This window comes from Elephantulus edwardii, unplaced genomic scaffold (genome assembly GCF_000299155.1).
Source record: "Elephantulus edwardii isolate Elephantulus edwardi_28Jun2011 unplaced genomic scaffold, EleEdw1.0 scaffold00217, whole genome shotgun sequence".
In the NCBI taxonomy this organism is placed as follows: domain Eukaryota; kingdom Metazoa; phylum Chordata; class Mammalia; order Macroscelidea; family Macroscelididae; genus Elephantulus; species Elephantulus edwardii.
This window is the reverse complement of record NW_006399967.1, coordinates 1,905,063-1,915,387: the sequence shown is the minus strand read 5'-3', so window position 1 is coordinate 1,915,387 and position 10,325 is coordinate 1,905,063. Positions and strand designations below refer to the sequence as shown.

The 10,325-nt window shown below is 61.7% G+C and overlaps 1 protein-coding gene across 1 annotated transcript in view; it reads left to right on the top strand.

The window, feature by feature from the left end:
* The window catches only part of SPPL2B (signal peptide peptidase like 2B), a 13,976-nt gene extending 7,370 nt beyond the window's left edge, over positions 1-6,606 (top strand). Inside the window, exons 6-14 of the mRNA XM_006897920.1 lie at positions 417-559; positions 1,140-1,236; positions 1,373-1,489; positions 2,474-2,555; positions 2,782-2,856; positions 3,243-3,305; positions 3,402-3,501; positions 3,813-3,890; positions 6,376-6,606. Of these exons, the coding sequence (XP_006897982.1) occupies positions 417-559; positions 1,140-1,236; positions 1,373-1,489; positions 2,474-2,555; positions 2,782-2,856; positions 3,243-3,305; positions 3,402-3,501; positions 3,813-3,890; positions 6,376-6,557 (937 nt within the window). The 3' untranslated portion in view covers positions 6,558-6,606. The remainder of the gene's footprint in view (positions 1-416; positions 560-1,139; positions 1,237-1,372; positions 1,490-2,473; positions 2,556-2,781; positions 2,857-3,242; positions 3,306-3,401; positions 3,502-3,812; positions 3,891-6,375) is intronic.
* Positions 6,607-10,325: the final 3,719 nt, after the last annotated feature.

Here is a 10,325-nt window from a genome sequence, read left to right as displayed (position 1 = left end):
TGTGTGTGTGTGTGTACATAGTGTGCCCGCCCTCCGCTGTGAGACAAGAGGATGAGTGTGCATGCACATCTGTGGTATGCCTGCCCACTTCACGCCGGGGGACATGGGAGCGTGTGTGCACGTGTCCTCATGAGGTGTGCCTGTCCCCTCTCCCACTGTGGGAACTGGCGATGGGAGTTGGTGGTGAACACACATGCACGTGCGTGGAAGGACAGGATCCTGAGAAGCGCGGTGTCCACCCCCGGAACCTGGCTCTGGGGACTCCGTCGGGGGCACAGCCGCACACCTGCACCCGAGTGCTTCCTCAGCGTGTGTGCGCGTGTGCTCTGGGCGACGGGGTGCTTTGAGGTCAGGGCGTGCACCCACGTCCCCGGCACTGCACGGGGCTACCCTGTCCCCGCCCTGCGTTCCCCCAGGAGGTTCATGAAGCACAAGCGGGACGACGGGCCGGAGAAGCAGGAGGACGAGGCGGTGGACGTGACGCCCATTATGATCTGCATGTTTGTGGTCATGTGCTGCTCCATGCTGGTGCTGCTGTACTTCTTCTATGACCACCTGGGTGCGTCCCGCCCCGACCCCGCGACCCCTGACCCTGCGGCCCCAGGACCCCCGACCCCAGGACTCCAACCCCAGGACCTGCCGTCCACAGGGCCCCACCCCGACCCTGTGACCCCCAACCCCAGGACCTGTCGTCCACAGGGCCCCACCCCGACCCTGTGACCCCCAACCCCAGGACTCTGACCCCAGGACCTGCCGTCCACAGGGGCCCCACCCCGACCCTGGGACCCCCAACCCTGGGACCCCGACCCCAGGACCTGCCATCCACAGGACCTGCCGTCCACAGGGGCCCCACCACGACCCTGTGACCCCCAACCCCGGGACCCCGACCCTAGGACCTGCCGTCCACAGGGGCCTCCTCACCCAGCAGGTAGACCCAGGCCCCTCCACCCAGGGTTTCTACTTGACTGGTGCCGTGGGCGGTGAATGGAGGCCTTGTCCTGGGGTGGCGGCCACACAAGGGCCCATTCAGGCTGCCGCCACCCTGCCTGTAATCACTGAGCCGCGCGGCCTGTCCCAGCAGAGGTGGGGGCGGCCAGCGGGCAGCGCGCCCAGCGCTCACGCTCCTCTGCCCACCGCAGTCTACATTGTCATTAGCATCTTCTGCCTGGCCTCGTCCACTGGCCTCTACAGCTGCCTGGCGCCCCTGGTCCGCAGGCTGCCCATCGGCGGGTGCAGGTGAGCCGGCACCTCCCACCTGCTCAGCCTGTCCAGTCCAGGGCAGGAGAGTTAGGCTCTGGTGGTGGTGTCGTGATGCTGGTGGACATGGGGCAACTCCCTGGACAAGGCCAGGCTCACCCCCACTCGCCTACAGGGTCCCGGACAACAACCTGCCCTACTTCCACAAGCGTCCCCAGATCCGCATGCTGCTGCTGGCGCTGGCCTGTGTCACCGTCAGCGTGGTGTGGGGCGTCTTCCGCAATGAGGACCAGTGAGTGTGGCTGGGACGGGGTGAGGGGACACTGTCCTCAGGTACCCTGACCAGGCCCCTACCCACCCCTTTGGCAGCCTGGGCCTTGTCATCCTTCACTTAAAACACCCCTCCTCCCAACGGCTGCACTGTGGTCTCTGGCGCTGGCCCCGGCCCAGGAAGTCACGGCGCTGTCATGTGGGCTGGACAGGGCCGGGGCTGTCCGGTGCCACGAGTGATTGGGATCTGCTTGGGAGACGCCACCTGACTGCCGACAGGCGCCTGGGCTGTGGCCTCTGGGGTGTCCACGTGGGGGGGCTGGCGGGGCCGAGAGCTGCCTGCCCTGCCCCCTCCTCATGTGCCTGGTGCCCCGGCCCCTCCTGCCCCCTCTTAGAGCCTTTAGTGAGGCATCTCTGCCGTGAGCCACACCCCCTCCCCTTGGGTCACCCCGGGGCGCTGCCAGCTGCTGGAGCCCCATCACGGGCCTGGCAGGAGGAAGTGGGAAAATCTTTGTAGACAAACAGCCGAGCCCTCACGTGAACCCGGCCAGGCCCACTCTGCCGCAGAGCTCAGACCTGGCTGCCTCCCCTTCTTGCTCCATGCCTGCGGCCCAGACCGTGGCTCTCTGGCCAGGGACCCAAGTTGGGGGACCTCCCTTAGGTCTCCACAGGCCATTTTTCAGGGACCCTGGCTGGTTCTCAGAGCTCCGCATGGCATCTGAAGGACCTGTGCTGGCAGGTGTGCACCAGTCTCTCTCCAGTCCCACCTGGACTCAGGGGGTGCCTGAGTGCAAACCAGGGGTGTGGGCATGTCCCCTGGGCTGTGTCCTGTGCTGCCTCTGAGCCACACCCTCCACTCTCACTCCCGGGCGCCTGCTCCACCCCTCCTCACTCTGGGTCTCACAGACGCGCCACTGAGCCCCGCAGCTCCTGGTCTTGGTTGAGGAAGGATGTCTCAGACCCCCGCCCGGCCTGGGCCCGGCGCTGATGCCACTCTGTCCCCCAGGTGGGCCTGGGTCCTGCAAGATGCTCTGGGCATCACCTTCTGCCTCTACATGCTGAAGACCATCCGCCTCTCCACGTTCAAGGTCAGAGGGCAGTCCAGGCAGCGCCCTCCTCGCTCACTGTCCCCAGCACTCAGCACCCCCACTCTGAGCCCCGGCCAGGTTCCCAGGCTCCCATGAAGTCGGGCCAGGGAGCAGCGGGCATGTGGTGTGGAGGTGGTGTCTGCCCAGGGTCAGGCCGGGGCTGCAGGGATGCTCGAGGGTCCAGCCCGGGCCCGAGTCCCCGCCCTGACGCCCGTGTGGTCTCCAGGCCTGCACGCTGCTGCTGGTGGTGCTGTTCATCTACGACGTCTTCTTCGTCTTCATCACCCCCTTCCTGACTAAGGTGAGCATCCCCCAGCCTGGGAACCACCCCCAGAACCTCCACCCCAATCTGTGAACCCCTGCCCCACCCTGTGAACCCCCAGAACCTCCAGCCCCAATATCATGAACCCCTCCTCCTCCCCGTGAACCCCCCAAAACCTCCTGCCCTGTGAACCCCCAAAACCTCCTGCCCCGTGAACCCCCAAAACCTCCTGCCCCGTGAACCCCCAGAACCTCCAGCCCCATGAACCCCCTAGAACCTCCAGCCCTCCCTTAGAGCCTTCCCACTACCTCCCGACTCTCCCCTTCCCCTCAACTCTTGCCACACCCTGAGGCCTCTCCAGCTCCCCTGAGCCATCCCCACCCTGCCCCCCATGCCCCCATCCTGACTCAGGCCTTCCTCTCTAGAGTGGGAACAGCATCATGGTGGAGGTGGCCACAGGCCCCTTGGACTCAGCCACACACGAGAAGGTGGGTCTTCTGTCCAGTGTGGGGTAGGGAGGCAGCAGGGCGTGTTGAGGCCTGTGTCTGGGAGGTCTGGAGCTCTAAGCTGTCCCCACCCCACAGCTGCCCATGGTCCTGAAGGTGCCCAGACTGAACACGTCCCCACTGGCCTTATGTGACAGGCCCTTCTCCCTCCTGGGCTTTGGGGACATCTTGGTGCCAGGTAGGCCTTATGCCCCTGACAGACCACGAGGACATTGGAGGTGGGAGCGAAGATACAGAGTGGGATTGGGCCAGGCCCGGTCCTCACCCTGGTGGACACTGGCCTGGTGTCCAGGGAGGGCCCCTTGCAGTCCCATGAGCCCTCAGAGTCAGTCCTTGGTGGCCTCAGTCACTGCGCCCCTGATGAGCCTGCCCCTGGCTACACGCCTCCGTCCACTGGGAGTGACACCAGGTCAGCTCAGCGCCCGGATCAGCCACTGCTGTGTGGTCAGCCCCGTCCCCCCGTCCTTCAGTTAGCCCCCCTCTCCCCAGGGCTGCTGGTGGCCTACTGCCACAGGTTCGACATCCAGGTGCAGTCCTCCCGCGTCTACTTCGTGGCCTGCACTATTGGTAAGTGCCCATGGCTGCCCAGGTCCAGACACATGTTCCCCCTTTATGTCCTGACCCCACCTCCACCCAGAACACCCCCTCACCCCACCTCCACCAGAAACACCCCACTCGCCTCATGGTCCACCCAGAACACACCCAGGTTGCCTCATAGTTCACTTGAAACACAGCCACCTTACCCTATCTTCTAAAACACACCCTACTTATCTCATTGTCCACTTGAAATATACCCCATTTGCCTCATAGTCCACCCAAAACACCCCACCACCCCCTGAAACACTCCACTGTCCTCATAGTCCACCTGAAACACACCCCCACCCCACCCCCACCTTTTGAAATACACATGGCCCACCTCACATACACCCCACTTGTCACTGTTACAGAATTTCTGTTTTTTTTCTGATGTTTCTTTATGATTTGGTTTCTTGTTATCAGGGTCGTTTACACGGAAGTGTTTCTGTTGAGCATGAATCCTGCTTTCACAAAACCCGCTAGCTTTTAGGGAGAGCACACGCACGCACACCCACATTCACAGAGGTCCACTCGTGCACGCACACGCACCTCCGCTCCCTCTGCAGAAGGACCCGGCCCACGGCCCCCCCTTCACCCCTTCCTGCCCTGAACTAGGGGGTGCGCAGGCTGGGGGCCCGTCTTCCCTGATGCCTGTTGTCAGGAGAGCCTCAGATGCCCCCTGGCAGCGTCAGGAGGTCAAGCTGACCTAGTGGTGTGTTTCTGGGTCACTGCAGGTCACTCCTTCGTGGCCCTCTCTCCCTCAGCCCCTCTGACCACCCTTAGCCCTGTCTTTTTTAGAGACTCAGTTGTTAGCTGTCCTCAAGGCGGCCTCAGCTCCCAGTGACCCCGTGTGACAGGCCTGCCCTGCAAAGTTTGTTGCCTTTCTGGAGCAGACGGCCGCTAGCGGCTTCACCCTGCTGATGCGGTTGGCAGGCCGAACCGTTGTTCCGGGAGAGCTGCTGCTTTGCTTGGAGCTGGGCCGAAACTGGGCATTCTGGGCTCGAGACTGTAGGTCTTCGCAGGGAGAAGACGTTTTTGTCTTCTCTGTTGTCTTTGGTGAGGATTCACGGAAGTCCAAAGTTGATAAGAACTCTGTGATAAAATTTGGAAACATGTTTAAAGTTTTTTGAATTGGCACATCGTATTTACTGCAGGAGATATTTGATTCTAACACACTGCAAAGTTCTCTAAAATGCATACATCTTTATTTTTAATCCTGTTTTGTTTTAAAGCACATTTTAAATGCAGTTTTCTCATTTAGTAAAAGTTTCTAATTGAAATGGAAAAAAAAATTTGGAAACGTGTCTGTGAGAAGCGGGAAAAGTGGCTAAGGGTTGGAGGTGGCAACGGCAAGCAGGAGATGTTCCAGAAGATTCCCTCCTTCCTGGCAGCTCTCCAGGGTCACAGCTACGAAGTGAGAAAGGACCCTGCCCCTGTCCTAACGTGATGGGGCACCATACTGGTTCTTCTCTCCAGAGCTGAGGGCCCTGGGTGCTACAGGCACTGCCAGCCACAAGGTTTATGGTTGAGGTCACCCAGCCCCGAGTGCCGCAGACCCAAGGCCTTGGGGACGCCCGAGGGGCAGCTCTGGCCTGCTCACCGCCTCACCAGGTGGACGGGCTCTGTGCCACACCATCTGAGGATAAGCTTCCTTCACCCTAACCTCTTTCTGAGAGTTGTTCTCTAGAACAAAGATGGTCTTTTCCAGAACTTTCCACAACTGCAAATCAGTTACTGAAGACTAAGATTTGACAAAGTCACCTACATACATTACTTTTCATTCTTTTCCAGTTAAAGCTAGGTGCTCCGATACACTAGCTCTCTCACTAGCCACTTCTCTGTCAGAGGCTTTCCTGTGATTGTGGCCAGCAACTGGCCAACAGACCAGAGTAGACTGTCCTGAGGGCACTGGCTCCGGCCACGCCCACAGCCACGCCCCCACGCCACCTTGCTCTCTTCTAACCACGCCCCCGTGCTAGCAGCCCAGCCCTGCTGTTGGTCACGCCCACTCAGCCCCTTAGTCTTCTGGCCCTGCCTTCCACGCCTAGCCACTCCCACTTCTGGCCCCGCCTACTCTGCCCTGCACTCTGCCCCGCGTTCTATCTCTAGCCATTCCCATTTCTGTCTGGCCCCGCCTACTCCGCCCTGTATGCTGCTGGCCCCGCCTTGTATGTCTAGCCACTCCTATTTCTGTCTTAGCCCCGCCTACTGCGCGCTGCTCCTGGCCCCGCCCACCCTGCTCTGCACGCTGCTCCTGGCCCCGTCTTCTAAGCCTAGCCACGCCCATTTCTGTCTCGCCCCGCCTGCTCTGCCCTGCACACTACTGCTGACCCCGCCTCCGCATTGCACCTCCCACCCCTGCATCCCGGAGTCTGTTAGGATACCATGTGGGGAGCGTCATACCCCCCCGGAGGTTGGGTGGGCACACCCTGGCGAGGGCCTTGGCTCACGGTGATGTGTCCTCTCCTGTCCCCAGCCTACGGCATCGGCCTCCTGGTGACGTTCGTGGCGCTGGCCCTGATGCAGCGAGGCCAGCCAGCCCTGCTCTACCTGGTGCCCTGCACGCTGCTGACCAGCTGTGGTTTGGCGCTCTGGCGCCGGGAGCTGGGCGCCTTCTGGACGGGCAGCGGCTTTGCGGTGAATACCGGTTTGCTATGACTGTCTGGATGTCTGGAGAGCTAGGTGTCCAATTAGCCCTAACTGAGTTCCAGTTGAGTACCTGCCACGTGTGTCCCTCAGCCAAGCTTCGCGTGTGGTGTCCTCGCCTCTGGCTGCCCAGGTGGCCAAAGCGGGCCTGGCGTCGTGCTCCCCCCGTCCAGTGCTGACCCCTTGTGACCACGGTCTTGAGCACAGTAGCGCCCATGTGGCTGGGCCCCCTTCCCCCACAGAAGCGTGCAGGGTGGGGGCGGGGCATATTGGACCCACAGTCTCTGCCTGTCACGTGAACAAAGACCACCAGGACGTGGTGGATGGCGTGTCCCCCATGTGCCTTGGCATTCACCAGTTCCGGACCTTCCTAGGGACCCAGCTGGGCCTGCCGGCACAAGGCTGCCCTTCTACCCGCTGGTGGTGGTCTGCGCTGGCAGTGACAGTGCGGCCACCGATGGCCTGACATTACACAGCTCGCACACATCCCGTGAGGCCCAGCTCGTGTGTGTTACTGTGCTCAGCCCGTGGACGTGACAGTCCAATGTGGCGTCTGCTGGGGCTTTGCACCTCGCCTGGGCAGACTCCTCACCCAGTCTTCCAGAGAGTTCCTTAGCTTTCATGTGTATCTTCCTCAGAGGGTCCCTGTTCTGGCAAGTGCTGGTCTGGGGGGTGTGGAGGGTGAGGCAGTGGGGCTTGGCCAGGCTTGGTGCTGTGTTCTAGCTCTGACCCTGGAAAAGGTGGGGTTTTTCGTCCCTTGACCTTGGGGGTCTGGGGGCCAGGAGCAGACATCGTGGGTGGGCTGTCCCCCAGCCTGCTCTGAGCACAGGGCCCTCTGGGACATTGCCCTGGCCCTGCCAGCGTCTGCCCCGAGACCCAGCTCCTTCTCTCCGTTGCTTGCTGCTGAGTTGTATTTCACTTTGACCTCATGCCCTCCCTCATGCTCTGTGTACCCCACCCCATGTCATTCTGCGGCGGTTTATGTGTACCCCATCCTCTGTCTCACCCTGGCTTCTCTGGGCCCCACCTCACCCTCATGTCACCACTAGCCTCTCTGCGCCTCACCCTGTCCCCGTGTCTCACCCAGCCTCTGTGTGTGCCCCCCCTCCACCCCATCCCCCTCTCATTCCAGCCTTGTGCCCCACCCCCACCTCGTCCCCATGTCACCCCAGCCTTTGCACCCCACTCCCGTCCTCACCACATGTAACTCCAGTATCTGTGTGCACTCCACTCCCATCCCATCCCTGTGTGTCACCCCAGCCTCTGCGCCCCACCTTGTCCCCATATGGCCGCAGCCTCTGTGTGCCCCACTCCCATCCTGTCCGCATTTCTCACGTCACACTTTGCTCTTGCAGAAAGACCTACCTCAGCCTCCTTGGGACTCAGCTCATGCCAACAGCCCACCACCTCCCAAGGACCCCAGCGTGCCCCCCTCCCAGCCGCTGTCCAGTGAGGATGCCAGCAGCCCCACCACCTCTGGAGAGCAGCCCGCCAGACCATGTGCACCCCAGGAGCTGGGGGCTGCTGACAGCCCACCTGCCCAGGAGCCCACAGGCAAGACCAGCACCACAGACACTTGGGACCAGACCCCCGACCCTGGGGACCACAGCCAGTTGGACCCGTCAGGACCCACAGCCCAGCCGGGCCCCGTGGACTAGGTGTACAGGCTGTCGGCTGAGCGTGCCGGTGACAGAACACGAGACCACGCCACGAGCGGAAACACGCGGGGGCCCCCTCGCCCCCAAACATGGTGCTCTCGCTCGGCCGATGCCACCCGGCGAGGACCCTGCCGGCTGCCCGCCTGCTCCCGCACGCTCTGCGGCCGACCCGGCTCCCACGCCGCTCCATTCGGACCAGCCAGAGTCCCTGCACTTGGCTTTGTCCCGGCTGCATCCCAGCAGAGTGGCCAGCGGCGGCCAGCAGCTGTCAGCCTATTTATACTTGGTGCTTAACACGCTGCTTCTCCCTCAGGTTTCTGTTTTCCTTTCTCCTCTCTAGCCTGGGACCAGAGCTCCCCTTCTGGAAGGCACTGCCGGGCCCCTGCGTGGTCCCCTCCGTGGCACCCTGCGTGGTCCGTGCTGGGCCTCTGCAGAGGCTGCCCAAGTTGGGGTGGAGGCCACTGGCTGTGGGATAGAGGCCTTGTCCTGGCTCTGGGGGGCTCTCGGGTGACTCACAGGGCTCAGGGTCCACTCCAGGGGGCGGGGCGGTGAGCCTGCTTGGGCGGCTTCAGTCATGAGCATCCTGCCCAGCCCCCTCCCGTCCCACCGCTGTAGCTTGTCAGCCCCCAGCCTGTGAGGGGTGCATGTTCCTTTGTCTCTCAGAACCGAGGGGTCCCTCTGGAATGAGTTGTCTTCTACCTCACCGGGGGCCCCACCCCACACCCTGTGCACGGTCCCCTCCAGTGAGCCACGGCGCAGCACAGCACCCACTACTCCCGCAGCACCCCTCCCCAGTGGACAGACCTGCACCTGGACAGCGGGGTGAGCTGACCCCCACAGCCTCACCCCCGCGGGGTTTCGATCCCACTGACCTAAATCAGAGGCTGCATCCAGCCCCATCTGTCCCAGGTACGAGGCTTCGGCACACCCCAAAATACCAGCGCAAGATGCAGGTAGTCTGAGCCCTCCAGGGGGAGTGGACAGCAGCACCTCTCCTTTCCTGCTTGTCCCCAACAAAGTACCGGTGACCTGGGTGGTCCCAGCCTGTCCCCAACGGGGCCCCCACAAAGCTGACCTGGGTGTTCCCAGCTTATCCCCAACGGGGCCCCCACAAAGCTGACCTGGGTGGTCCCAGCTTGTCCCCAACGGGGCCCCCACAAAGCTGACCTGGGTGTTCCCAGGCTGACCCTAATGGGCATCCTGAAAAGCTGACCTGGGCAGTCCCAGCTTGACCCTGTTGGGCCCTCCATGGGCTTTGGGGCTCAGAGTTGGAGTCAAGCCTTAACCTAAGCCATCTTACGCATGGATAGGGCAGTGTGACCGGCGCTGTGCTGGGGACTGGGACCCCGGCAGGGCAGTGAGCTCTCCCGCAGTTTCCTTCTTTCATTTGGTTTTTTGGGACTATTTTTTTGGCCTTGCTTCTGTTCGAATCTTACAATTAAACATAGCTTTTGATACTTACACCTCGCCTCTGGATTTCTATGAGACTCCCAGAAGTCAAGGCTCTGTGCAGGGCAGGTGGGAAGGTGGCCTAGGACCTCCCCAGGTGGCAGCTGTGGGGACATGGTATTCCCCTGCTAGCCCTCACTGACCGACGATGGGGCTTTAGAGCTGAAGGGGGCCCTAGAGGTGGGTTTGCCTGGGCTGTCGACTTGTACCTGGCAGGCCTGGGCTGTGGGGACAGGTAAGCACTTGTGTACTAACTAAGGAGGTTGTAGGTGTGAATCTACCCAGAGGCACCTCGGGAGAAAAGCCTGGCAATCTGTTTCTGAAAACTACCAGAACCCTCGGAGCACAGCTCTGCCCTGAAACATGGGCCACCAGAAATGGAGATCAAATTGTTGGCAACTTTTGAAGTGAAGGGTGGTTATCCACCCATCTGCCCACTCAACTTACCCAATCATCTCTCCACTCCCCTACCCATCCATCCACCACTCCCCCATCCATCTGTCTATCCCACCCATCCATCTGTGCACCCACCACCCATCCATCCATTTATCCACTCCCCCACCCATCCATCCATCATCCATCCATCCATCCACCCACCCATCCATCCGTCCACCCGTCCATCCGTCCACCCGTCCACCCGTCCATCCACCCATCCCATCCGTCCACCCATCCA